The following is a 27,804-nucleotide window of genomic DNA, read 5'->3' on the forward strand; positions in this document are numbered from 1 at the left end:
CATCATTATACAGTGTAGTGTGCTCATTATCAGTGTATAGTTACTCACATCATTATATAGTACAGTGTGCTCATTATCAGTGTATAGATACTCACATCATTATATAGTGCAGTGTGCTCATTATCAGTGTATAGATACTCACATCATTATACAGTGTAGTGTGCTCATTATCAGTGTATAGATACTCACATCATTATACAGTACAGTGTGCTCATTATCAGTGTATAGATACTCACATCATTATATAGTGCAGTGTGCTCATTATCAGTGTATAGATACTCACATCATTATACAGTACAGTGTGCTCATTATCAGTGTATAGATACTCACATCATTATACAGTGCAGTGTGCTCATTATCAGTGTATATATACTCACATCATTATACAGTGCAGTGTGCTCATTATCAGTGTATAGATACTCACATCATTATACAGTACAGTGTGCTCATTATCAGTGTATAGATACTCACATCATTATACAGTACAGTGTGCTCATTATCAGTGTATAGATACTCACATCATTATACAGTACAGTGTGCTCATTATCAGTGTATAGATACTCACATCATTATACAGTACAGTGTGCTCATTATCAGTGTATAGATACTCACATCATTATACAGTGCAGAGCTCATTATCAGTGTATCTAGAGGAAGACAGCTGAGTAGGAAGCAGTTGGGACACATCAGGACCTAATAAGTAACTGCTGACAATATGCTCAGCTCATGCCATTCTCACCCTCTGTACAGGTTACCCTCTCCATGCGCCGGAGGCATACTTCCCATACTTCAGGAAACACAATGTCTCCATCATTATCCGGCTGAACAAAAAGATTTATGATTCCAAGCGATTCATTGATGCCGGCTTTGATCACTATGACTTGTTCTTTGTTGATGGGAGTACACCAAGTGACAGCATTGTGCGGAGATTCCTAAACTTATGTGAAAGCACAGAGGGCGCCATCGCTGTGCACTGCAAAGGTAATGCTTATAACGGGTTTAGGAGGTCTACAGTATAGCATGTGACCCCGGGGGGACCAAAATACCCATAGTGCTGCACTGAAACCTCAAGTGGCTTCTCAGGAGCAGAGGAACAAGGGAGAAGATCAGTAGTGCACTGGCTTGACCTATTTCTGCTTGTGCACACACTACTACACATCATTCCCAGCATACACACCATACCTCTATATGCACGTACTGTGCCACTTCTGCTTATACACACACATACACTCACACATTATTATTATTATTATCTTTTTTTTTGTAGAGCGCCAACAGATTCCGCAACGCTTTAAACAAAGGCGGAGTACAACAAAACATTTATAGGAATCAAACGGGTAGAGGGCCCTGCCAAGCATTGCACTTTTGTAGTCAGCTCTAAACTGTATCAACTGGGAGTGACTAAGAAATCGTTGTCATCCAGAACCTCCTCTCAGTGACGTATCGCCTAAGGGAGTATGTCACTGAAAGGGGAAACATCATATCCAATGCTAGTGGATGGGAACGGCTTAGGGAGACTAATCAAAAATGTCAAATAGTCCAATGATGTGAAATCCCTTACAGAGACATAACATGGCAGTTTATCCCAGATCTATTAGACAAAAATAAATCCGGCAAAAAAAATTATGTAATTTCTAGTGAATGACAAAGAAGACAAATGGTGGGGTCACAAATAATATATATAAAATTATATATAATTAGTGTATGATGACCATACGACATATGTATGACTCCTATATAATCTATATCTGACTAAAGAGATGTGATCTATATCAAATATCTAATAAAAATATGAGGAAAGTGGTGAGTACATTTTAAAACGTGTGTGACTAAATATATGTAAGGATTTATAGTCTAATATCTAACTCATTAGGGTGTGGATAAGTGCCAAAATAGTATAACTAAATGAGTCTAAGATAGGGACCGATAATTTTCATATGTGGAAATGAAGGGAATATAATTGTACTGATATCGTATTCTGTAAAAAAATACATCTAAAGCTAATCAAAAATAAAATGATATAAGATAAATATATTCAATGGAAATAATGATATTTCTTTCTTTTTTATCTATAATTACGTATCTTTTCGTTCCTGATAGTAGATTTGTGCTGACAAATCCTGTCCCTGATATTTTGTGTGGTCTCCCCGACAAAGAGGAGACCACACAGACATTTTAAAGCATATACAACATAGCTCAAGTCACTGGTATAGTACCCTGGAATCTGAAATTTATCCGCCTTTAATAACTCAATTGCATTGTGCACAACCCAAACAAGGAAACGTTCCATGTCTGGGCTTGCCAAAGAAGGGAGTTCTGTTTTTGTCTGTACTGAAGTTTGCATGGACCAGCTTTCTAACAATGGTATTACCCCTTCTGAAAGAGGCTCTTGGAACATCTTTAAATTCCACTATCTCTGGACAGGCTTCCTGAAGGAGATACAATTTTTCTTAATAATACCAAACACTTGTTTGCTCATGGTATTGAAAGTGCTAACAAAGTTGATCCTTTTATTCTCAATGCCCTGATGTTGTCTGGTGGTTTTCCCAAGAGAGTCCTCAATATTGAGGAGCTCCTGATTGTTGTACCCCTCGTTTTATTAACATTTCCTTCATTTGCTGGGATCTAACCTCTCTTCTATCGGGGTCAGAGACAATCCTATTTACACGTAAGCATTTGAGATTTTTGCACACTATTAAACACTCTAGAGGGATTGAAACTTCTATGTAAAAGAGTGTTACAATCTGTGGGCTTTACATACAGATCTCTGGTAAGACTGCCATTACGTTTGGACACCATAGTATTAGGAAATTCTACCCGATTGTCATCATATTTACTACTGAATTTCAAAAAGGGGACCTCTGTCTCCAAATGAGTTTTGAATTCCAGAAGCCTATCAGGGGGGCCCACGCCACATGAACAAATCATCAATGTAGCAGTACCGACCCTGACAGATAAGTCTGAATGCAGGATATGTGTATACATATTTCTCTTCAATAGCATCCATGACAAGACAGGCATAGAATGGGGCCACATTTGACCCCATCGCTGTGCCTGTCTTTTGAAGATAGAATATTTTTTTTGTCAAATAGAAAATAGTTGCTAGTAAGTACCAGCTCCAACAATTGTATTAAGAAATTAACCATGGTTGTATTGTACTGCTAGTGTCAATGCTTTACACACACAGTCCAACCCCACGGAGTGAGGGATCACAGTAAAAAGAGAGTGACATCACAGGTAGACAGTACAACTTTCTCATTCATATTGTTAAATTGTTTAATCAACTCCAAGAAATGCATAGTATCTTTAATGAATGATTTACCCTGCCTGACTAAGGGGGAGAGAATTCTATCAAGAAACTGGGCCATGGGTCTGAGAAGGGACCCTATACCAGCCACTATGGGTCGGCAAGGGGGGTCTTTAATACATTTATGCACCTTAGGGACCACATAGAATACTGGAATCACAGGATGTGTGAGTGTTAAAAAAATCATACAATTTTTGTGTGATAATATCTTTGTTTAGAGCACATTTAAGGATGCTAATTAGCTCCATATTTATCATGTTAGTGGGATCTTTATCCAGTTGTTCATATACTTTACAGTCACTTAATTGGCGGACTATCTCAGCTTGGTATTTTACTCTGTCCATTATGAGCACAGCTCCGTCCTTATCGGCAGGTTTCACAGTAATGTCATTATCCTTTTGTAGGTACTTCAAAGCACTGGACTGTCCCTTAGTTAAATTAGGAGTGATATTTTTCTTGTGTCCCTTTTGCATAAGATCCTTAAATTCAGTGTCCACAATCTTGATAAAAGTTTCTACGGCAGGGTTGTCACCTGTTGGATTAAAGTTACTCTTTATCTGTAACGCAAAATCTCGTATGTCAAACGCTTTGGTGCAATTGTCAGCGTCACTAGTGCTACTGTTATCACTAAAGGTGAATTATTTCTCAGGATTGTTAAGGAAAGCTTTAAGTCTCAGACTCGTATAGAACCTAGTTAGATCCACAGCAAGGTTGAAAGAATCTGGGTGCTCAGTGGAGCAAAAGGACAAATCCATGTTAAGAACAGTAACATCATCACTTAAACTTTTAGAGGAAAGGTTAATGACATTTACCTCCTCTGTCTCCGTCCAGAGCATGAGCGTGTCCCCATGCCTCTTGCGCTTGCCCGCACGCCTGATCCGGCATTTGTATCTCCTGTTGGATGTGGGTTCTCTAAAAAAGCTGTAGAGGAGGTTGATGCGAAAGTACCTGATGACTCCATTTGCGTGGCATATCCTGATTCAATGCTGTCCGATCTGGAGGAGGAGCCACCTCCGATGTCACGTGATTTGCCCCGTGTGTCGTAGTGTCTGGGCATGGCTTGCGTCGACCTTCTCTTTGGGCAGGTCCATCTATAGATGTTTTCTGTGACGTAGTCGTGCTCGTCACGCCGAAACTTGCGGCTCTTGCGGTCCTCCACTTCGGATTTAAAGGTACCAACTGTTTCTTGTACCTCACTCAATATCCGCTGGTATTCCTCCTCTCCTGCCGTACAGCGCAACAGGTTTTTATACTCCTCTATCTTGCTCGTTAGGTCCTGTATTTCTTTGTTAGCAAATTCAATATTTTTAGGACCATAACATTCATAGAGTTCTTGTTCATGATCTGTTGATATTTTAGACAAAACTCTGGGTTCTCAGTAAAGAATGTTGGCTGTAGAGGGGAGCACATTCCTCTGTGGATTTGTTTAACTTTTTAGTACTCTGCCATAGTTGTAGAGTGTAGCTGCAGGTTGGTTTGCCTTTTCATGAGCCGTTCAAGTTCACATTTCTGTAGGTCCTTATCTGGGGCTATCAACAAATCCCTGGAGCCCACCATCAGTGTAGCTATGCGTGCTGCTTCCTCATCAGAATATGAGAAAAAGCCAGTTTCACAAGCCATCTTTAGAAAGGAGTGCTTCTGTTTATAAATAGTAGATAAAAGTCACAGGTAAAAGTGGTGTTGTAACCCCCAAAGGGTAGGTAATGTATACTTCAAACTTGCAAACTTCAGTACAGACAAAAAACTGAACTGCCTTCTTTGGCAACCCCAGAAACGGAACATTTCCTTGTCTGGGTTGTGCACAATGTAATGGAGTTATGAAATGCGGATCAATTCCCCACCCATATACGGGCAAAATATGTCAAATTCCAGGGTACTATACCTGTGACTCGAGCTATGTTACATATGCTTTAAAATGTCTGTGTGGTCTCCTCTATGTCGGAGACCACCCAAAAGATCAGGGTCAGGTTTTGTCAGCACAAATCTACTATCAGGAACGAAAAAATTGCACACTTGCCTGTTCCGGCCCATTTCTTAGAAATGGGCCACCAGGCCAGTCAGCTGAGATATTTGATTATAGCTAAGGCTCATAAAAAATCTCAGTTGGGGGGAGGGAGATAGAAACAAATATCTGCTTCACAAAAAAGCTACATGGATATGGAGGCTTAAAGCGATGTACCCTAAGGGATTAAATAGCGAGTTTAATTTACTCCCATTTATTTAAATTGACTTCAATGACAAGGATACACCTTATAAGTTAATAGAGTTTATATATTCTTCAGTTTGTATAATGATTGTGTTCTGACACTTTAAAGGTCTCCTTGTATGCTAGCTATGACTGCTTCTATGTTTCTCTTGTTAAGTGTATCCAGTCCACGGATCATCCATTACTTATGGGATATTCTCCTTCCCAACAGGAAGTTGCAAGAGGATCACCCACAGCAGAGCTGCTATATAGCTCCTCCCCTTACTGTCATATCCAGTCATTCTCTTGCAAGCCTCAACCAAGATGGAGGTCGTAAGAGGAGTGTGGTGTTTTATACTTAGTTTATTCTTCAATCAAAAGTTTGTTATTTTTAAATGGTGCCGGAGTGTACTGTTTATCTCAGGCAGTATTTAGAAGAAGAATCTGCCTGCGTTTTCTATGATCTTAGCAGAAGTAACTAAGATCCATGGCTGTTCTCACATATTCTGAGGAGTGAGGTAACTAAAGAGAGGGAATGGTTTTCCTGCAATAAGGTATGTGCAGTTAATATTTTTCTAGGGATGGAATTTGCTAGAAAATGCTGCTGATACCGGATTAATGTAAGTAAAGCCTTAAATGCAGTGATAGCGACTGGTATCAGGCTTATTAATAGAGATACATACTCTTATAAAAGTGTAATATAAAACGTTTGCTGGCATGTTTAATCGTTTTTATATATGTTTGGTGATAAAACTTATTGGGGCCTAGTTTTTTTCCACATGGCTGGTTTGATTTCTGCCTAGAGACAGTTTCCTGAAGCTTTCCACTGTTGCAATATGAGTGGGAGGGGCCTATTTTAGTGCTTTTCTGTGCAGATAAAAATACTCACAGAGACATTCAGCTTCCCTCTGCATAATACAGGGCATCTCTGAAGGGCTCAAAAGGCTTCAAAGTCGTGTTTGAGGAGGGTAACAATCACAGTAGACTGTGGCAGTTGTTGTGACTGTGTTTAAAAAACGTTTTTGTCATTTATTATTCTGTTTTTGTTATTAAGGGGTTAATCATCCATTTGCAAGTGGGTGCAATGCTCTGCTAACTTGTTACATACACTGTAAAAATATTATTAGTGTAACTGCCTTTTTTCACTGTTATTTCAAATTTTGTCAAAATTTGTTTCTCTTAAAGGCACAGTAACGTTTTTTATATTGCTTGTTAACTTGCTTTAAAGTGTTTTCCAAGCTTGCTAGTCTCATTGCTAGTCTGTACAAACATGTCTGAAACAGAGGATACTTGTTCATTATGTTTAAAAGCCATGGTGGAGCCCCATAGGAGAATGCGTACTAAATGTATTGATTTCACCTTAAACAGTAAAGATCAGTCTTTATCTATAAAAGAATTGTCACCAGAGGGGTCTGTCGAGGGGGAAGTTATGCCGACTAACTCTCCCCACGTGTCGGACCCTTCGCCTCCCGCTCAAGGGACGCACGCTAATATGGCGCCAAGTACATCAGGGACGCCCATAGCGATTACTTTGCAGGACATGGCTGCAATCATGAATAATACCCTGTCAGAGGTATTATCCAGATTGCCTGAATTGAGAGGCAAGCGCGATAGCTCTGGGTATAGACGAGATACAGAGCGCGTAGATGCTGTAAGAGCCATGTCTGATACTGCGTCACAATATGCAGAACCGGATGACGGAGAGCTTCAGTCTGTGGGTGACGTCTCTGATTCGGGGAGACCTGATTCAGAGATTTCTAATTTTAAATTTAAGCTTGAGAACCTCCGTGTATTGCTTGGGGAGGTATTAGCTGCTCTGAATGACTGTGACACAATTGCAGTGCCAGAGAAATTGTGTAGGCTGGATAAATACTATGCAGTGTACTGATGTTTTTCCAATACCTAAAAGGCTTACAGAAATTATTAGTAAGGAGTGGGATAGGCCCGGTGTGCCCTTTTCCCCACCTCCTATATTTAGAAAAATGTTTCCAATAGATGCCACTACACGGGACTTATGGCAGACTGTCCCTAAGGTGGAGGGAGCAGTTTCTACTTTAGCAAAGCGTACCACTATCCCGGTTGAGGACAGTTGTGCTTTTTCAGATCCAATGGATAAAAAATTAGAGGGTTACCTTAAGAAAATGTTTATTCAACAAGGTTTTATTTTACAGCCCCTTGCATGCATTGCGCCTGTCACTGCTGCGGCGGCATTCTGGTTTGAGGCCCTGGAAGAGGCCATCCATACAGCTCCATTGACTGAAATTGTTGACAAGCTTAGAACTCTTAAGCTAGCTAACTCATTTGTTTCTGATGCCATTGTTCATTTGACTAAACTAACGGCTAAGAATTCCGGATTCGCCATCCAGGCGCGTAGGGAGCTATGGCTCAAATCCTGGTCAGCTGATGTGACTTCAAAGTCTAAATTACTCAACATTCCTTTCAAGGGGCAGACCTTATTCGGGCCTGGTTTGAAAGAAATTATTGCTGACATTACTGGAGGTAAGGGTCATACCCTTCCTCAGGACAGGGCCAAATCAAAGGCCAGTCTAATTTTCGTGCCTTTCGAAATTCCAAGGCAGGTGCAGCATCAACTTCCTCCGCTTCAAGACAAGAGGGAACTTTTGCTCAATCTAAGCAGGCCTGGAAACCTAACCAGTCCTGGAACAAAGGCAAGCAGGCCAGAAAGCCTGCTGCTGCCTCTAAGACAGCATGAAGGAACGGCCCCCTATCCGGCGACGGATCTAGTAGGGGGCAGACTTTTTCTCTTCGCCCAGGCGTGGGCAAGAGATGTTCAGGATCCCTGGGCTTTGGAGATCATATCTCAGGGATATCTTCTGGACTTCAAAGCTTCCCCTCCACAAGGGAGATTTCATCTTTCAAGGTTATCTGCAAATCAGATAAAGAAAGAGGCATTCCTACGCTGTGTGCAAGACCTCCTAGTAATGGGAGTGATCCATCCAGTTCCGCGGATGGAACAAGGACAGGGTTTTTATTCAAATCTGTTTGTGGTTCCCAAAAAAGAGGGAACCTTCAGACCAATTTTGGATCTAAAGATCTTAAACAAATTCCTCAGAGTTCCATCTTTCAAAATGGAAACTATTTGGACCATCCTACCCATGATCCAAGAGGGTCAGTACATGACCACAGTGGACTTAAAGGATGCCTACCTTCACATACCGATTCACAAAGATCATCATCGGTTCCTAAGGTTTGCCTTTCTAGACAGGCATTACCAATTTGTAGCTCTTCCCTTCGGGTTGGCTACAGCCCCGAGAATCTTTACGAAGGTTCTGGGCTCACTTCTGGCGGTTCTAAGACCGCGAGGCATAGCGGTGGCTCCGTATCTAGACGATATCCTGATACAGGCGTCAAGCTTTCAAATTGCCAAGTCTCATACAGAGATAGTTCTGGCATTTCTGAGATCGCACAGGTGGAAAGTGAACGAGGAAAAGAGTTCTCTATCCCCACTCACAAGAGTCTCCTTCTTAGGGACTCTTATAGATTCTGTAGAGATGAAAATTTACCTGACGGAGTCCAGGTTATCAAAGCTTCTAAATGCTTGCCGTATTCTTCATTCCATTCCGCGCCCTTCGGTGGCTCAGTGTAAGGAGGTGATTGGCTTAATGGTAGCGGCAATGGACATAGTGCCATTTGCCCGCCTACATCTCAGACCACTGCAATTATGCATGCTAAGTCAGTGGAATGGGGATTACACAGATTTGTCCCCTCTGCTAAATCTGGATCAAGAGACCAGAGATTCTCTTCTCTGGTGGTTGTCTCGGGTCCACCTGTCCGAGGGTATGACCTTTCACAGGCCAGATTGGACAATTGTAACAGATGCCAGCCTTCTAGGTTGGGGTGCAGTCTGGAACTCCCTGAAGGCACAGGGATCGTGGACTCAGGAGGAGAAACTCCTTCCGATAAATATTCTGGAGTTAAGAGCAATATTCAATGCTCTTCTGGCTTGGCCTCAGTTAGCAACACTGAGGTTCATCAGATTTCAGTCGGACAATATCACGACTGTGGCTTACATCAACCATCAAGGGGGAACCAGGAGTTCCCTAGCGATGTTAGAAGTCTCAAAAATAATTCGCTGGGCAGAGACTCACTCCCAGGCGTGGAGAACTGGGAGGCGGATTTCCTAAGTCATCAGACTTTTCACCCGGGGAAGTGGGAACTCCATCCAGAGGTGTTTGCTCAATTGATTCATCGTTGGGGCAACCCAGAGTTGGATCTCATGGCGTTTCGCCAGAACGCCAAGCTTCCTTGTTACGGATCCAGGTCCAGGGACCCAGAAGCGACGCTGATAGATGCTCTAGCAGCGCCTTGGTTCTTCAACCTGGCTTATGTGTTTCCACCGTTTCCTCTGCTCCCTCGACTAATTGCCAAAATCAAACAGGAGAGAGCATCGGTGATTCTAATAGCGCCTGCGTGGCCACGCAGGACCTGGTATGCAGACCTAGTGGACATGTCATCCTTTCCACCATGGACTCTGCCTCTAAGACAGGACCTTCTAATACAAGGTCCTTTCAATCATCCAAATCTAATTTCTCTGAGACTGACTGCATGGAGATTGAACGCTTGATTCTATCAAAGCGTGGCTTCTCCGAGTCAGTCATTGATACCTTAATACAGGCACGAAAGCCTGTTACCAGGAAAATCTATCACAAGATTTGGCGTACATATCTTTACTGGTGTGAATCCAAGAATTACTCATGGAGTAAGGTTAGGATTCCTAGGATATTGTCCTTTCTCCAAGAGGGTTTGGACAAAGGATTATCAGCTAGTTCCTTAAAGGGACAGATTTCTGCTCTGTCTATTCTTTTGCACAAGCGTCTGGCAGAGGTTCCAGACGTCCAGGCATTTTGTCAGGCTTTGGTTAGAATTAAGCCTGTGTTTAAACCTGTTGCTCCCCCATGGAGCTTAAACTTGGTTCTTAAAGTTCTTCAAGGAGTTCCGTTTGAACCCCTTCATTCCATTGATATTAAGCTTTTATCTTGGAAAGTTCTGTTTTTGATGGCTATTTCCTCGGCTCGGAGAGTCTCTGAGCTATCTGCCTTACAATGTGATTCTCCTTATCTGATTTTTCATGCAGATAAGGTAGTTCTGCGTACCAAACCTGGGTTTTTACCTAAGGTGGTTTCTAACAAGAATATCAATCAAGAGATTGTTGTTCCATCATTGTGTCCTAATCCTTCTTCAAAGAAGGAACGTCTTTTACATAATCTGGACGTAGTCCGTGCCTTGAAGTTTTACTTACAAGCTACTAAAGATTTTCGTCAAACATCTTCCCTGTTTGTCGTTTATTCTGGACAGAGGAGAGGTCAAAAAGCTTCGGCAACCTCTCTTTCCTTTTGGCTTCGGAGTATTATACGCCTAGCCTATGAGACTGCTGGACAGCAGCCCCCTGAAAGAATTACAGCTCATTCTACTAGAGCTGTGGCTTCCACCTGGGCCTTTAAAAATGAGGCCTCTGTTGAACAGATTTGCAAGGCCGCGACTTGGTCTTCGCTTCACACTTTTTCCAAATTTTCCAAATTTGATACTTTTGCTTCTTCGGAGGCTGTTTTTGGGAGAAAGGTTCTTCAGGCAGTGGTTCCTTCCGCTTACTCCTGCCTTGTCCCTCCCATCATCCGTGTACTTTAGCTTTGGTATTGGTATCCCACAAGTAATGGATGATCCGTGGACTGGATACACTTAACAAGAGAAAACATAATTTATGCTTACCTGATAAATTTATTTCTCTTGTAGTGTATCCAGTCCACGGCCCGCCCTGTCCTTTTAAGGCAGGTCTAAATTTTAATTAAACTACAGTCACCACTGCACCCTATGGTTTCTCCTTTCTCTGTTTGTTTTCGGTCGAATGACTGGATATGACAGTTAGGGGAGGAGCTATATAGCAGCTCTGCTGTGGGTGATCCTCTTGCAACTTCCTGTTGGGAAGGAGAATATCCCATAAGTAATGGATGATCCGTGGACTGGATACACTACAAGAGAAATAAATTTATCAGGTAAGCATAAATTATGTTTTTTAATAGGTACCCCATCCACTTGAGGGTTTTGGTGGGCTAAGGGTTAAGGTGTTTATTGAACCTCCCCTTTCTTTTTATAGCCCCTCCTATGTGAAGTGGATTGGATACCTTTTTACAGGTGTAGTGTTTATAAGGTGTGATTTGTTCAGTGTTTGTTAGCTTGAGAAAGAGGCAGGAGCCCCAAAATGTTGCTCTGTAATAAAGGACTGCTTTGCATTTGAGTGCACCTTCTTCTTGATTTTCTTCATATACTTCTTGGGCTGCTGGAGGGAAGCCTGGAAGGTGATAAGCACCTACTACGGTTAATCATTTGTATCCTATACCTTGGTGATGTGCTGACCCTGTGTGTTTTCTATGTATATACACAGATTGACACAAATATATACGTATATACACAGAGTAACACATAAATATATATGTATATACACATAATAACACATAAATATATATGTATATACACATACTAACACATAAATATATATGTATATACACATAGTAACACATAAATATATATGCATATACACATAGTAGCACATAAATATATATGTATATATACATTATAACACATAAATATATATGTATATACACATAGTAACACATAAATATATATGTATATACACATAGTAACACATAAATATATATGTATATACACATACTAACACATAAATATATCTGTATATACACATAGTAACACATAAATATATATGTATATACACATTATAACACATAAATATATATGTATATACACATAATAACACATAAATATATATGTATATACACATACTAACACATAAATATATATGTATATATACATAGTAACACATAAATATATATGTATATACACATAATAACACATAAATATATATGTATATAAGCATAGTAACACATAAATATATATGTATATACACATTCTAACACATAAATATATATGTATATATACATAATAACACATAAATATATATGTATATACACATAATAACACATAAATATATATGTATATACACATTCTAACACATAAATATATAGGTGTATATATACATAATAACACATAAATATATATGTATATACACATAGTAACACACATATATATATGTATATACACATAGTAACACATAAATATATATTTATATACACATAATAACACATAAATATATATATGTATATACACAGAGTAACACATAAATATATATGTATATACACAGAGTAACACATAAATATATATGTATATACACAGAGTAACACATAAATATATATGTATATACACAGAGTAACACATAAATATATATGTATATACACAGAGTAACACATAAAGAGCTCAGGCTCAGGAGGGGAGGATACAGATAGTAACTACACCCCCTATCCACTTAGTGCAACTATTCCCCAGAGAGACCAAGGCAGCACCTCACAAATGACTGCACCCCAGAGAGATCTAGGAAACACCTCACAGGCAGCCAGACCAAAGGAAGGCAGTTTACCGGTGGTCCCAATCCTTAAGAATGCAAAACCATATGCATATTCAAAATACAATATACAGAAACCACCCATGGCAACAAGTAACATTGAGTACACTGCTACAAACACAGAAATGGCACAGGTCAATCAGGTTTTTTCGATTGCCCCCCCAGGAAGAGGCGTGGGGGGCAAGATATAGGAGACACGCACAAGGGAAGGTACACACTGAGGAGAAAATAGGAAGCCCAGTGGCCATGAGCGTTATCAACCTTTCCACACATAGTTTGAGTGATCAGGAGAAGAGAGTTTTGGAACTAGGGGTAGGATTTGTGCCCACAACTAGTTTCAATCTCTTTAATACACTCCTTGATGTAAACAAATTGGTCAGAAAGTTGACTCTATATAAACATTTCAACAAAACACAATATGAGGGATCCACCTCTGTAGACTATGGTTCCTCACAAATGACAGAAGAGGGGCGTCTGCTTGATGGCACATTGGATTTTGGGGAACAGTGTGATGTAAGAGCCCTAGAGTCACTCATAACAGAAGGGGGATTGGACTCAGACAATGGACAAACTGTTCTCCCAAAATTCAAAAAGGCATCACAGTTTTACCCCATACATGACAGGGGCCCAGTTATAGAGAAATTCTACTCAAGAGTAGAAAGTGACCTTACCAATCTACATTACCAGGCAAAGAAGCATAGGCTTAATATTACTCCTGCAGAAAGACGAGCACTAAAAGATCTGGGCATGAACCAAAATCTGGTGATCAGGTCAGCAGATAAGGGGGGTTCAATTGTAGTCATGGACACAAAGGATTTCATAAAGGAGGCAGAAAGACAACTTTCCAACATAAGAGAATACAGGGTATTGAAAACTGATCCCACCAAAGTGTTTCAAAAACAACTCAGAGACCTCATAGATGATGGTCTGGAGAGTGGGTTATTAGATAAGGGAACAAGTGAGTTCCTTTATGTTGAACACCAGTATTCAATCATCTGCCCAAGGTGCACAAGTCACTCACAGAGGTCAAGGGAAGGCCTATAGTCAGTGGCATTGGGTCACTCCTTGAACCTCTGTCTGAGTGGCTTGATGCATTACTACAGCCTATGATCAAACAACTAACCAGTTTTGTTTTGGACACAAAACATATTTTGAATCTGGTGTCCGAAATTGACTGGAGTGATGGATATATATGGGTAACAGTAGATGTGAAATCTCTGTACTCATCAATTCCACATAATCAAGGGTTGAAAGCTGTGGATTACTATATGAAACGTTATCACGGGAGAAACCCTGCATTGTGTGAGTTTGTGGGCACAACCACAGAATATTTGCTCACACACAACTTTTTTGAGTTCAATGGCCAGTTCTATCTCCAAATATGTGGTACGGCTATGGGGGCCAAGTTTGCCCCCTCCTACGCCAACCTCTTTATGGGTTGGTGGGAGGAGGACCACATATTTGGAGAAGAAAATCCACACAGGCAGAATATAGTCTTCTATAAAAGATTTATAGACGACCTTCTGTTTATGTGGAAAGGAGATGAAAAAGAAATCCCACATTTCATTGAGTACTTGAATAGAAATGACAGGGGGATTGAGTTCACCTTCGAATTCAATAAACACAGCATTAACTACCTTGATGTAACCTTGTCAGGTAAAATAGGTGAAAAGGTGACTTCAACCATCTTTTGAAAACCAATAACAGGTAACACATTGTTACATGCAAGGAGCTGCCACCCACAAGATGTTTTCAGGGCAGTAGCAAAGGGACAGTATATGAGGGTAAAAAGAAATTGTAGCCATCAGAAAAACTATGAGAAAGAAAGTAAAGACCTAACTACAAGACTAAGAAACAGGGGCTATAGCCATGGTGTCATTAAAAATGCCAGGGACTCTGTTAATACCATGGACAGGGTAACTCTACTCCTGCCTAAGGAGAGTAATATGAGTAAGAGAGAGCCTTTTAATCAGGCCCTTCTCTTTCTAACAGACTATATGGTAGAATACCCCAAAATTTGCAACATCATCAGAAAGCATCTTCATATGCTTTCGGCGGATGATGGACTGGTGGGTCTATCCAAACGAGGTTGCCATTTTTCCTACAGGAAAAACAAAACCATTGGCAACATGATAGCACCGACTAAACTCCAAAAATCTGAACCCAGTGGATCAGCTTGGATGCAAATAAAAGGAATGCATAGATGTAACTACAGGGACTGTGTAGCCTGTGAAAAGGTTGAATGTGGAGTATCTTTTCAGTCGACAGTCACAGGACAACATTTCGACATAAAAACCTGCATTACATGTAGGTCTAAGTATGTCATTTATCTGATAACTTGCGTAGAATGTAAAATTCAATATGTAGGGTTATCTACGAGGGAGATAAGATCTCGCATTAGGGAGCATCTCTCCACGATAAGAAATGGCAAGTCAAGCACTCCCCTAGTGCAACATTTTGCACAAAGACATGAAAAAAGTGCAGAGAGTTTTCCTTGGATGGCCATTAAATATGTTCCTGTACCCCCGAGAGGAGGTGACAGGGTTGAGACCTTGGGCAGACAGGAGGTGTTCTGGATCTTCAAGTTTAAGACCAGAACACCTTCAGGATTAAACTCTGCCTTTGACCTTATCAATTACTGGCATTAACTCTCCATAGAACTTAAAAAAGTGGTCAGAAATAAACTAAAGATAAGGGTATTCTTCATTGTATATCAGAGATAATGGAACCTTATCTCTCACTATTGTGAATATTAAAGATCTCACTTAATGCAGCAAACATGCCCTAACTAGATGGTCCATCTTCAAATCAGTACCCTCTGCACTAAAAATGTAATTCACACCAACTGATACATAGTTTGAAGGATTGAGGGACTGCCCACAGATAAACGGATAACGTGCAAATCAGATGTAAGGATGGTTTAGCTAGTATTTAGAAATTGACAATAAGGGTTACACATAAATGATTGTGAACGCACGGATATTTGATTATAAGTTATAACTAGTTTAAATGCTAAATCCTACCCTTCCCACACAACCTATGTAAATAAAAGCAATATAGCACCTTTTTAGAGACGCCAGATGGAGCGCTAAGGGGTTTAGGGTAAAAAGCACTTGGATTACAGTACATATGAAGGTAGTGAATATTAATGCAAAGACATAGGAGCAGAGAGTATAAAACTATGTACGTAATAAGGGATTATATGCATACATGTGTATTCTTCATTGCAACAGTGTACCCCAAAAAGCAACAGTGCATATGAATTAGACAACTAGTAAACATAAATATGTCAGATTTGAATGCTCGGTGGAAAGTGCAATCAGCTTGTAATTGACAGTGAGCAGGGATTGGCTCCACTGGCTGTCCAATGGGAGAGGGAATGGGCCTTGAAAAAGGCCGCTTGTTTTTACATATTTTATCAGCTAAGACTACGGCTGAATAGCCGAAACGCGTCAGCTGTTTCTTTCCTTCACCCACCACTTGGACAATCAGCTGCTGCCAGAGTCAACTGAAGCACTGTCAAGAAACTTTTTCGTTGTATTATGAATTTTATGCTTTATCAATTGAGCGTTATTTGACAAACGCTGCAATTCTCATCTACCGGTGCTCCTGTCCTCTCTTTCTATATTACTATACACATACTAATACATAAATATATATGTATATACACATAATAACACATAAATATATATGTATATACTTAATAACACATAAATTATATATGTATATACACATAATAACACATAAATATATATGTATATACACATAACACATAAATATATATGTATATACACATAGTAACACATAAATATATATGTATATACGCAGAGTAACACATAAATATATATGTATATACACATAGTAACACATAAATATATATGTATATACACATAGTAACACATAAATATATATGTATATACACATAGTGACACATAAACATATATGTATATACACATTCTAACACATAAATATATATGTATATACACATACTAATACATAAATATATATGTATATACACATACTAATACATAAATATATATGTATATACACATACTAATACATAAATATATATGTATATACACATACTAATACATAAATATATATGTATATACACATAGTAACACATAAATATATATGTATATACACATAATAACACATAAATATATATGTATATACACATAGTAACACATATATATTTATGTATATACACATAGTAACACATAAATATATATGTACAGGGAGTGCAGAATTATTAGGCAAATGAGTATTTTGACCACATCATCCTCTTTATGCATGTTGTCTTACTCCAAGCTGTATAGGCTCGAAAGCCTACTACCAATTAAGCATATTAGGTGATGTGCCTCTCTGTAATGAGAAGGGGTGTGGTCTAATGACATCAACACCCTATATCAGGTGTGCATAATTATTAGGCAACTTCCTTTCCTTTGGCAAAATGGGTCAAAAGAAGGACTTGACAGGCTCAGAAAAGTCAAAAATAGTGAGATATCTTGCAGAGGGATGCAGCACTCTTAAAATTGCAAAGCTTCTGAAGCGTGATCATCGAACAATCAAGCGTTTCATTCAAAATAGTCAACAGGGTCGCAAGAAGCGTGTGGAAAAACTAAGGCGCAAAATAACTGCCCATGAACTGAGAAAAGTCAAGCGTGCAGCTGCCAAGATGCCACTAGCCACCAGTTTGGCCATATTTCAGAGCTGCAACATCACTGGAGTGCCCAAAAGCACAAGGTGTGCAATACTCAGATACATGGCCAAGGTAAGAAAGGCTGAAAGACGACCACCACTGAACAAGACACACAAGCTGAAACGTCAAGACTGGGCCAAGAAATATCTCAAGACTGATTTTTCTAAGGTTTTATGGACTGATGAAATGAGAGTGAGTCTTGATGGGCCAGATGGATGGGCCCGTGGCTGGATTGGTAAAGGGCAGAGAGCTCCAGTCCGACTCAGACGCCAGCAAGGTGGAGGGGGAGTACTGGTTTGGGCTGGTATCATCAAAGATGAGCTTGTGGGGCCTTTTCGGGTTGAGGATGGAGTCAAGCTCAACTCCCAGTCCTACTGCCAGTTTCTGGAAGACACCTTCTTCAAGCAGTGGTACAGGAAGAAGTCTGCATCCTTCAAGAAAAACATGATTTTCATGCAGGACAATGCTCCATCACACGCGTCCAAGTACTCCACAGCGTGGCTGGCAAGAAAGGGTATAAAAGAAGAAAATCTAATGACATGGCCTCCTTGTTCACCTGATCTGAACCCCATTGAGAACCTGTGGTTCATCATCAAATGTGAAATTTACAAGGAGGGAAAACAGTACACCTCTCTGAACAGTGTCTGGGAGGCTGTGGTTGCTGCTGCACGCAATGTTGATGGTGAACAGATCAAAACACTGACAGAATCCATGGATGGCAGGCTTTTGAGTGTCCTTGCAAAGAAAGGTGGCTATATTGGTCACTGATTTGTTTTTGTTTTGTTTTTGAATGTCAGAAATGTTTATTTGTGAATGTTGAGATGTTATATTGGTTTCACTGGTAAAAATAAATAATTGAAATGGGTATATATTTGTTTTTTGTTAAGTTGCCTAATAATTATGCACAGTAATAGTCACCTGCACACACAGATATCCCCCTAAAATAGCTAAAACTAAAAACTACTTCCAAAAATATTCAGCTTTGATATTAATGAGTTTTTTGGGTTCATTGAGAACATGGTTGTTGTTCAATAATAAAATTAATCCTCAAAAATACAACTTGCCTAATAATTCTGCACTCCCTGTATATACACATAGTAACACATAAATATATATGTATATACACATAGTAACACATAAATATATATGTATATACACATAGTAACACATAAATATATATGTATATACACATAGTAACACATAAATATATATGTATATACACAGTGTGTGTGTATATATATGTATATATATATGTGTGTGTGTGTGTGTATATATATATATATATATATATATATATATATATATATATATGTGTGTGTGTATGTGTGTATATATATATATATATATATATATATATGTGTGTATGTGTATATATATGTATGTGTGTGTGTGTGTGTGTGTGTGTGTGTGTGTGTGTGTGTGTGTGTGTGTATATATATATATATATATATATATATATACACACACACTGCTCAAAAAAATAAAGGGAACACTAAAATAACACATCCTAGATCTGAATTAATTAAATATTCTAATGAAATACTTTGTTCTTTACATAGTTGAATGTGCTGACAACAACATCACACAAAAATTTAAAATAAGGAAATCAAAAATTTCAACCCATGGAGGTCTGGATTTGGAGTCACACTCAAAATTAAAGTGGAAAAACACACTACAGGCTGATCCAACTTTGATGTAATGTCCTTAAAACAAGTCAAAATGAGGCTCAGTAGTGTGTGTGGCCTCCACGTGTCTGTATGACCTCCCTACAACGCCTGTGCATGCTCCTGATGAAGTGGCAGATGGTCTCCTGAGGGATCTCCTCCCAGACCTGGACTAAAGCATCTGCCAACTCCTGGACAGTCTGTGGTGCAACGTGAAGTTGGTAGATGGAGAGAGACATGATGTCCCAGATGTGCTCAATTGGATTCAGGTCTGGGGAACGGGCGGGCCAGTCCATAGCATCAATACCTTTGTCTTGCTGGAACTGCTGACACACTCCAGCCACATGAGGTCTAGCATTGTCTTGCATTAGGAGGAACCCAGGGCCAACCGCACCAGCATATGGTCTCACAAGGGGTCTGAGGATCTCATCTCGGTACCTAATGGCAGTCAGGCTACCTCTGGCAAGCACATGGAGGGCTGTGCGGCCCCCCAAAAAATGCCACCCCACACCATTACTGACCCACTGTCAAACCGGTTATGCTGGAGGATGTTGCAGGCAGCAGAAAGTTCTCCACGGCATCTCCAGACTCTGTCACGTCTGTCACATGTGCTCAGTGTGAACCTGCTTTTATCTGTGAAGAGCACAGGGCGCCAGTGGCGAATTTGCCAATCTTGGTGTTCTCTGGCAAATGCCAAACATCCTGTACGGTGTTGGGCTGTAAGCACAACCCCCACCTGTGGACGTCGAGCCCTCATACCATCCTCATGGAGTCTGTTTCTGACCGTTTGAGCAGACACATGCACATTTGTGGCCTGCTGGAGGTCATTTTGCAGGGCTCTGGCAGTGCTCCTCCTGTTCCTCCTTGCACAAAGGCGGAGGTAGCGGTCCTGCTGCTGGGGTTGTTGCCCTCCTACGGCCTCCTCCACGTCTCCTGATGTACTAGCCTGTCTCCTGGTAGCGCCTCCATGCTCTGGACACTACACTGACAGACACAGCAAACCTTCTTGCCACAACTCGCATTGATGTGCCATCCTGGATGAGCTGCACTACCTGAGCCACTTGTGTGGGTTGTAGACTCCGTCTCATGCTACCACTAGAGTGAAAGCACCGCCAGCATTCAAAAGTGACCAAAACATCAGCCAGAAAGCATAGGAACTGAGAAGTGGTCTGTGGTCACCACCTGCAGAACCACTCCTTTATTGGGGGTGTCTTGCTAATTGCCTATAATTTCCACCTGTTGTCTATCCCTTTTGCACAACAGCATGTGAAATTGATTGTCACTCAGTGTTGCTTCCTAAGTGGACAGTTTGATTTCACAGAAGTGTGATTGACTTGGAGTTAAATTGTGTTGTTTAAGTGTTCCCTTTATTTTTTGAGCAGTATATATATATATATATATATATATATATATATATATATATATATATATTTTTTTTTTTTTTCTTCTTCTTTTTTTTAAACATTTTAATTTGACTGAAAATGAGCCCTGCTCCTGTCCAGGAATCCATTACAGGCATATAGCAGTAGGGGTGGGGGGCTGCTCCTTTCAGAAATGCTGTGCCTTGCTGATATAAAATACATTGTAGATGCAGTTAAGTTAACCCAGCAGCAGAGGGGACTGCAGTTTTAGCCTTTTTGGGAGCCGTGGGGTTAACTGCATCTGCTATGTATTTAAGCTATTTGTCAGAGAGCAGGAGATTGCAGACATCCCTAGGGCGAAATATAAGTAAGTGGCTTTCTCTCCTCTTCATTCCTGCAAGGGCTCTGCTTTTAGATTTCTAGATTGATCGGCTGCTTATGAGAACAGAAAGTGAAAGTGAAAGAGCCATTTTACAAATGTCTGCTAAAAGTAACCACTAGATGGAGCTGGTTTGCAAGAAATCACAAATAAATCAATGCATTACAGACACTTCTAAAGGTGTTTTTTATGTAGGAAAAAATTGTGACTCCTCGCGGTTTTAAAATCGCGGCGATTAATCGTGGTTTTAAATCGCATATGCGATTAATCGTGCAGCCCTAATATGTATAAACACATAGTAACACATAAATATATATGTATATACACACAGTAACACATAACTATATATGTATATACACATAATAACACATAAATATATATGTATATACACATAGTAACACATATATATATGTATATACACACAGTAACACATAAATATATATGTATATACACATACTAACAAATAAATATATATGTATATACACATAGTAACACATAAATATATATGTATATACACATACTAACACATAAATATATATGTATATACACATAGTAACACATAATTATATATGTATATACACATAGTAACACCTAAATAAATATGTATATACACATAGTAACACCTAAATAAATATGTATATACACATAGTAACACATAATTATATATGTATATACACATAGTAACACCTAAATAAATATGTATATACACATAGTAACACATAAATATATATGTATATACACATAGTAACACAAATATATATGTATATACACACAGTAACAGATAACTATATATGTATATACACACAGTAACACATAAATATATATGTATATACACATAGTAACACATAAATATATATGTATATACACATAGTAACAAATAAATATATATGTATATACACATAGTAACATAAATATATATGTATAAACACATAGTAACACATAAATATATATGTATATACACATAGTAACACATAATTATATATGTATATACACATAGTAACACATAAATATATATGTATATACACATAGTAACACCTAAATAAATATGTATATACACATAGTAACACAAATATATATGTATATACACACAGTAACAGATAACTATATATGTATATACACACTAACACATAAATATATATGTATATACACATAGTAACACATTAATATATATGTATATACACATAATAACACATAAATATATATGTATATACACATACTAACACATAAATATAGATGTATATACACATAGTAACACATAAATATATCTGTATATACACATACTAGCACATAAATATATCTGTATTTACACATAGTAACACATAAATATATATGTATATACACATACTAACACATAAATATATATGTATATACACATACTAACACATAAATATATATGTATATACACATACTAACACATAAATATATATGTATATACACATAATAACACATAAATATATATGTATATACACATAATAACACATAAATATATATGTATATACACATAGTAACACATAAATATATATGTATATACACATAGTAACACATAAATATATATGTATATACACATAATAACACATAAATATATATGTATATACACATACTAACACATAAATATATATGTATATACACATACTAACACATAAATATATATGTATATACACACAGTAACACATAAATATATATGTATATACACATACTAACACATAAATATATATGTATATACACATACTAACACATAAATATATATGTATATACACATACTAACACATAAATATATATGTATATACACATACTAACACATAAATATATATGTATATACACATAGTAACACATAAATATATATGTATATACACATAGTAACACATAAATATATATGTATATACACATAGTAACACATAAATATATATGTATATACACATACTAACACATAAATATATATGTATATACACATACTAACACATAAATATATATGTATATACACATACTAACACATAAATATATATGTATATACACATACTAACACATAAATATATATGTATATACACAGTGTGTGTGTATATATATGTATATATATATGTGTATGTGTGTGTGTGTGTATATGTATATATATATATATATATATATATATATATATATATATATATATATATATATATATATATATATTTATATATAACCAAAATAGTTAGAAAAGAGCTCTACAAAATCTAAAGAGCTAAAGCGGATACCTGGCCGCACCAAAAACACCCTCGCAGTATAGTTGGAAATGACATCCTAAACAGGTTTACTGAACATATACATTTTAATAAAAACATAGCCAGAAAGATACATGCTGAAAAAATGGCAATGAACAAATTTCAAGTTGCAGGTGTAGTGCACTACTGACGTCTGTTGGCTAGCATATGTAGGATTAAAATCGACTCATGAGAAAGTCCATCTTTAATACCGGGCACTTGAGTGTTAAAAAACACGCTCCGGTTACAGATAAACAGAATACCGTCCTTGATATCTCAATGCCATATATTTGATCCGGTACCGGATTTAAGACAATAATATGAGAGTCCAAGAAAGGTAATACACTGTTGAAAGCTTAATCCCATGTGCAAATGTTACACCAAACTTCAAGATTGCAGGGTGCAAGACTTATTACTGCATGGCTTACCTCCGCTTTCTTCACACACTCTACGGTATTACCTGACAGGATCTCATCCGTGGTGTGACTTACAGCGATGTATTCTGCCTATGCAGCTCTTCACTTGCTCTGATATTCGAACTTGATATTGCCAGATTCACAGCATATCCACCATGCCGGCGTCCTCCACACTGTGTCTTGCTCAAAACATTACGCGTTTCGCCCCTCCCCCTTTCCGGGCTGAACTCAGGGCTTCATCAGATGTGTCTAATTAGACACCACAGCAGACTTTTAAACACTGGTGCAGATACAAAGTTACATCCCCTTCATGGATTTTAAAGGGGAATGTGTAGTGCATGTAAATTTTAAATGGCCACAATTAAATAACTAAATACACTTTACGTGCAACTAAGCTAAACAATATAGCATATTTACAATTTCTAAGTTCTTGGAAAATACATGATACATAATGATAAACAGCATTAAACTTTTGATTTCACTTATACACTGAGAGGCACTTATGAAAACATATTAAAATGCTCACTTTTAAGCACATATTTGTGTTGTTTAACAGTGTATTATGTAATAAGGAATAATTACAAAAAACAAGAAAATTCTATTTTTTCATTCAAGCCAAGGGGAGAGAGGGTGTTAAGTCTATACATCCAACGTGACTCATGCTGGAGCAATAGTTGGTCAATATTACCTCCTCTCCTCCTTGGCTTGATATGCTCTATACCCAGTACTCTAAGGAGAGAGAAATCAGAGTTATGCATTTTTTGAAAATGTCTGGCAACTGGACTATCCGACTCTTTGTCCTTAATGCTGTCTCTGTGTTCCCTCACCCTTTCCTTTAATTCTCGTGTTGTTTTCCCAATGTAAAATTTGGGACACGAACAGTGTAACATATAAATCACATTTGTGGTATTGCAGACTATTCTTTCATTTATGTGGTAAGACCTTTCTGAATGTTCAGTGCAAAAATTTGAGGCTTTAACTATGTACTTGCAGTACACACATCTGCCACAAGGTTCGCAACCTTTCCTAGTTTGTGTCTGTGTTAGCCAATTTTTGGGGTATCTCTTTGGAACTCACTATGGACTAATTTGTCTTTGATGCTAGGTGCTCTTTTGGCAGTGAGCAGTGGATATTCAGAAATGTATTTAGCAATTGAACTGTCATTAGACAAAATGTGCCAATGTTTGTTAAGGATATTACGCAATTTATTCCAATGGGAATTGTATTTAGTTATGAGACGAATTTCACTCTCTTCCTTTGGCTTTTCAGTTGCTCTGTATAATAATTCATTTCTGGGTTTCTGCCTAGCCCTAAGCCAGCCTTTTTTTACTTGATTTTTTGAGTATCCTCTCTGAAGAAACCTCTGAGCCATCTCACTGGCCTGCTTTTCAAAATCTGGTTCAGTGGAACAGCATCTCTTGAGCCTCAAGAACTGTCCCACTGGAATGCCATTTTTTAACGCTTCAGGATGGTGACTAGAGGCGTATAACAGATTATTAGTTGCTGTTTCTTTACGAAACACTTTGGTTTTTAATAATCCATTTTCAATAGTCAATTTGAGATCCAAGAAGGTAGTTTCCTTATTACTTATTTGGTGAGTTAAGAACAAATTCCTATTGTTTTTGTTCAATGTGGCAAACCTAGCCACTTCTGGACTATAACGTAAGAAAGGTTGTCTGTGACAGACCCTTCGGTCAGGACTGAAAGTGTTAACTTTATTTTCTAACCACAAGTGGCTGGCTCCAGCTACAATCTAATTAATGCTTAGCATTCTATTGTTTGATCACCCCCAGAGAGAAACGCCTAAGTGATAAGGAGAGTCAAGAGTGTCCTGTGGTTGAAGTGTTTAAGTAATATAATCCTATTGTATCATGTCAAGGGCGCTTCTCCCTTTTATCTAATGTACAACATTCTTTCCACCCCCATCTGGGGGGGGGGGGTCAAAAACCTGTATAAATCTGTATGCTGCCTTCAAATAAAGTGTTATTCTGTTTAAAACCTGAAAACTGGCTGGGTTGTGAACTGCTGATTCCCTATGCAGGACATTGTTCCCTGGTGTTAACCCTTGGTATCCGGTTGGTACCGTTACAATTGGTGGCAAGCGACGGAATGAACCTTATCGCCCAGAAGAGCAACTACACAAGCCAGTAACCTCAGGAAGAGGGGGATTACTACAATACTGACTAAGATGGAAGGAGTACCAGGGACCGAAGTGAATGGAGATGGATTATTCTAAGCTAAAGAGACAAACGTAAAAGGAACTGCTAGAAGCCAGGGGAAAGATAGGCAGCAGCAAACCCAAGGCTATATTAATTGCTGAGCTGATGGAGGGAGACAGAGCTCGCAGCGCTACGCCTCCAGCAGCCATGGAGGAGACCCTATACCAGAGGGAAATGAGGACCAGGCTGGAATTTTTACCCCAACCTGTACCACGGGATATGCTATCCGTGGTAATGGCAGATGTGCAGGAGTACGTGATGGCACACAGTCCGCGGAATGCATCCTCCCGAGCAGAATCCATTTTGGACGCACTCAGCAACCCAGTAAGACCCAAAATCCCATACCATGCATTTAAAATGTTTTGTGAGGAGAAGGATGAGATTGATGGGTATTTACAGGATTTTGAGAGACTGTGCGAGTTACATGATTTGGAGCAGTCCGTATGGGTGCCGGTGCTAGCAGGCAAGCTAGCCGGTAGGGCAGCGGAAGCGTATCGCGCTGTACCCAGGGAGGACAGCAAGGATTACGCTAAAGTGAAGAGAGCGATCTTGGAAAGATATGCCATTACCTCAGAGGCATACCGGCGCAAGTTTAGAGGCCTGCGCAAGCCAGAAAGAGATTCCCATGCAGAGTGGGCCCACAAGCTGGATCAAGCATCTCAGGGGTGGATACAGGCCAGCCAAGCTACCACCATGGAAGAATTGCGACAACTGATGCTGTTGGAGCAATTCTTTAACGGCTTGTCCCCAGAAGCCCAAGAATGGGTGAGAGATCGAAAACCCCTCACCTTAACCGAAGCAGCCAGATTAGCAGACCAGCATTTTGATGCCAGGAGGCACCATGGACTACAGCCTAACAACGGACGGGCTAATATACAATGCCACACCTGCAAGCAGTGGGGACATATGGCACGTGAGTGCACCCAAAATCGGAGCAGACAAGCTTGGAACCAGGTCAGACAGAACCTGGCCCCAAGGGCGGCTGCTCACCATTACCAAACGGAGCCAGCCGCTCATGAGGTGTTGAGCACCCAAGCCGAGGAACCCCTGGGAATTCTGCATGAGGTGATGTCGGTCCAGGGACTTCGGGATTCGGGAGCTACTTTAACCCTGATAGCTCCCCATTTGGTGCCGGATACAGCACCCACTGGCGGATCCGTGGCAGTACGAGGGGCAGGGGGAGCAGTATACCGATTGCCCACTGCTAGAGTGGAGTACAGACCCCCAGTCACCCCAGCAGCTGCCAGTTACCAACCCCCGGCGCACCGCTATACCACACGGCCTCCGGCCACGAACTACCCTCAGAGAGCCCGGTTCAATTCGCGGGGCTACTCACAACCTATTCGGTGCTTTGGATGTAAGCAACTAGGGCACAAAAGACCAGAGTGTCCCCTAAATGCAGCGAATCAAGCACAGTCCTGGAGAAGACCCGCTGGCGGAATCCCACATAATCCTCAGCCTGTGGCCCGCTACGTAGAGGCGCCAGAATGCTGGGGCAGCCTACATGAAGCAGACCCCGTGCAAGCTGCCCACCGGAATAACCGGCAACGGGTTAAAGTGAATGGGAAGGAGGTCAGTTGTCTACGGGATACTGGTGCTACCATGACCTTGCTTCAAGAGAACTTGGTGCCTGAGAAACAGCACACTGGAGACACTGTGGCTGTGAGGGTAGCAGGGGGCACTGTGTTCCGCCTACCTGTTGCCAGGGTACATTTGGATTGGGGAGTGGGCGCTAGACTTGTGAATGTGGGGGTCAAGAAGGACTTACCTGCTGATGTTCTCCTTGGAAATGACTTGGCCCCCCTTGTTTCTGCCTATGCTCCCATGGATCCCGCTAATGTTAAC

The 27,804-nt window shown here is 39.5% G+C and overlaps 1 protein-coding gene across 1 annotated transcript in view; it reads left to right on the forward strand.

Moving 5' to 3' along the window:
• The window catches only part of CDC14A (cell division cycle 14A), a 202,902-nt gene that overhangs the window by 99,369 nt on the left and 75,729 nt on the right, over nucleotides 1-27,804 (forward strand). Inside the window, 1 exon segment of the mRNA XM_053693735.1 lies at nucleotides 654-981. Coding sequence (XP_053549710.1) covers nucleotides 654-981 — 328 coding nt within the window.

The sequence above is a fragment of the Bombina bombina genome, chromosome 10 (assembly GCF_027579735.1).
Source record: "Bombina bombina isolate aBomBom1 chromosome 10, aBomBom1.pri, whole genome shotgun sequence".
Classification (NCBI taxonomy): domain Eukaryota; kingdom Metazoa; phylum Chordata; class Amphibia; order Anura; family Bombinatoridae; genus Bombina; species Bombina bombina.